A 2,164-nucleotide genomic window follows, 5' to 3' on the forward strand; every position below is an offset into this window, starting at 1 on the left:
TGTGATAGCTCATGATTAGTCCGTTTTAAATATTGAAACCAATGAAATAATGACACACTCCATTGTCAAAAAATTGTTAAAAAAAAATTGTTAAGGGATGGTCACTTGATAAATTCAACTAAGTATCAACTTGTATATCCCTACTTAATTATCTTAAAAATTTGAGCAAACCATTCTTATAAATATCTCCTCCTCGTGACAATGTATTCCACACACTTTGGAAGTCTTAATTTCCTCACAAACATGGAGGGACGTAGTTTAAACTGTCTAATGTTTGTTTTGCTTGGTTTGACTATTGTGAACACAGGAGAAGTTAGTGGGCAAGGGACGCGTGTGGGGTTCTATTCCCGCACGTGTCCACGAGCTGAGTCCATTGTTAAGTCCACTGTTCGAGATCATCTTAAGTCCGATCCTAGTTTGGCAGCAGGGTTGCTTCGGTTGTACTTCCATGATTGCTTCGTGCAAGGTTGTGATGCTTCCGTTCTCATCGAGGGTCCTCAAACCGAGAGAACAGCATTGCCAAACCTTAGTTTAAAAGGATTTGAGGTTATTAATGATGCTAAGACACAGCTCGAGGCTGTCTGCCCCGGCGTTGTGTCATGCGCCGACATTCTTGCTCTTGCAACTCGTGATTCTGTCGACTTTGTAATGAACTCAAAATCTATCAATCTCATGATGTTCATGACCTTGTTATTACATTAATTGTTTATGATGTGATGATTTGGTGTATATTTTGCATGGCAGAGTGATGGACTGAGTTGGAAAGTGCCTACTGGACGTAGAGATGGACGCATATCACAGGCTTCAGAAGCGAATAACTTGCCTTCTCCTTTCGATTCTGTTGCTATTCTGACGCAGAAGTTTGCAGCAAAGGGTCTCAACACTCAAGACCTCGTCGTCACTTCTGGTACTTGTAAATGCAAATACAATCTTATAGACAAATGATAGAGTTAATGATGCGTATTTTGGTATGCAGGTGGACATACAATTGGTACAACAGCTTGCCTATTCTTCAGGCACAGACTGTACAACTTCACTGGAAATGGTGGTCCTGACCCTTCCATTGACCCTACATTTCTTCCCACACTACGAGCACAGTGCCCTCAAAGTACAGGTGCTCAAAACCGTGTTGCACTGGATACTGGCAGTGAATTCGAATTTGATAGATCTTACTTTAAAAATTTGAAGAATGGACGTGGAATTTTGGAGTCTGATCAATTGCTTTGGACCGATGCTTCCACGAAGACGTTTGTGGAAGAGTACTCCGACTCAGCGTTGCGTTTCAAATCGGACTTTGCAAAGTCTATGGTGAAGATGGGCAACATTGAGCTGAAGACCGGTTCTGATAGTGAAATTCGAACCATATGTTCTGCCATTAACTAGCTACTTATGACTATCCTCTCTTCTCGTAGATTTATAGGCAAAGAAACCTATTTAGTTTTTATTTGGATGCCTAATCAATTAATTAATGAAATAAAAGTCATTTGGCTGGAGTAACAACATTCCAGTAACACATTTGTACCAATAGCTGATAAATTTAAGTGTTTAATTTTTTTTACCAAGTAAAGATTAAAATAAAAAATTTACATGTGTATAATATTTATGCAAAACAAGAGAAGTCCGTGTAAAAAGGAACAATTATTTTTGAAAAAGTAATTCGTTGTCTCTATTTTATATCATTTAAAAAAAATTATATATATATATATATATATATATATATATATATAAATTTACATAAATTAATTTATAAAAAAATTATTTTCCCTTTCTACTTTTCTCTGGAAAAGTTTTTCGACACGTACATTTGCTTGTTTTGCTTCCTCCGTAGAGATTATATGAAGGCCAATTGATGTAAAATTGGTAGCCAAAATTCAAGTAAAAAGCGAATTAATTAACAAATGCTTTCTTCGTATTAAAGAGAATAGTAAAATAGAAAAAAAAATGAAAAGAGTGAAAAAATAAAGTTCAGAAATAATAATTGATTTGACTGGTTTATAAATAAAATAAAAATTTTAATTTATGTTTTAAAAATATTTTATAAGAATAGTTTGATGTAAAACAATTTTTTAAAATATAAATTAAAGTTAAAAAATAATTAAATTAATTAAAAGAAAAATTATTATCAAATCTTAATAAGAAATAAGTAATTTTTCAAAATAATATA

General features: G+C 33.8%; 1 protein-coding gene across 1 annotated transcript; it reads left to right on the forward strand.

The window, feature by feature from the left end:
- Positions 1-231: 231 nt before the first annotated feature.
- LOC108342654 (cationic peroxidase 2) lies at positions 232-1,557 on the forward strand. The gene is made up of 3 exons (XM_017580449.2): positions 232-645; positions 745-907; positions 977-1,557. The coding sequence occupies exons 1-3, from the start codon at positions 244-246 to the stop codon at positions 1,381-1,383; spliced, it is 972 nt and encodes a 323-aa protein (XP_017435938.1). The 5' UTR covers positions 232-243; the 3' UTR covers positions 1,384-1,557.
- Positions 1,558-2,164: the final 607 nt, after the last annotated feature.

This window comes from Vigna angularis, chromosome 6 (genome assembly GCF_016808095.1).
Source record: "Vigna angularis cultivar LongXiaoDou No.4 chromosome 6, ASM1680809v1, whole genome shotgun sequence".
NCBI lineage: Eukaryota > Viridiplantae > Streptophyta > Magnoliopsida > Fabales > Fabaceae > Vigna > Vigna angularis.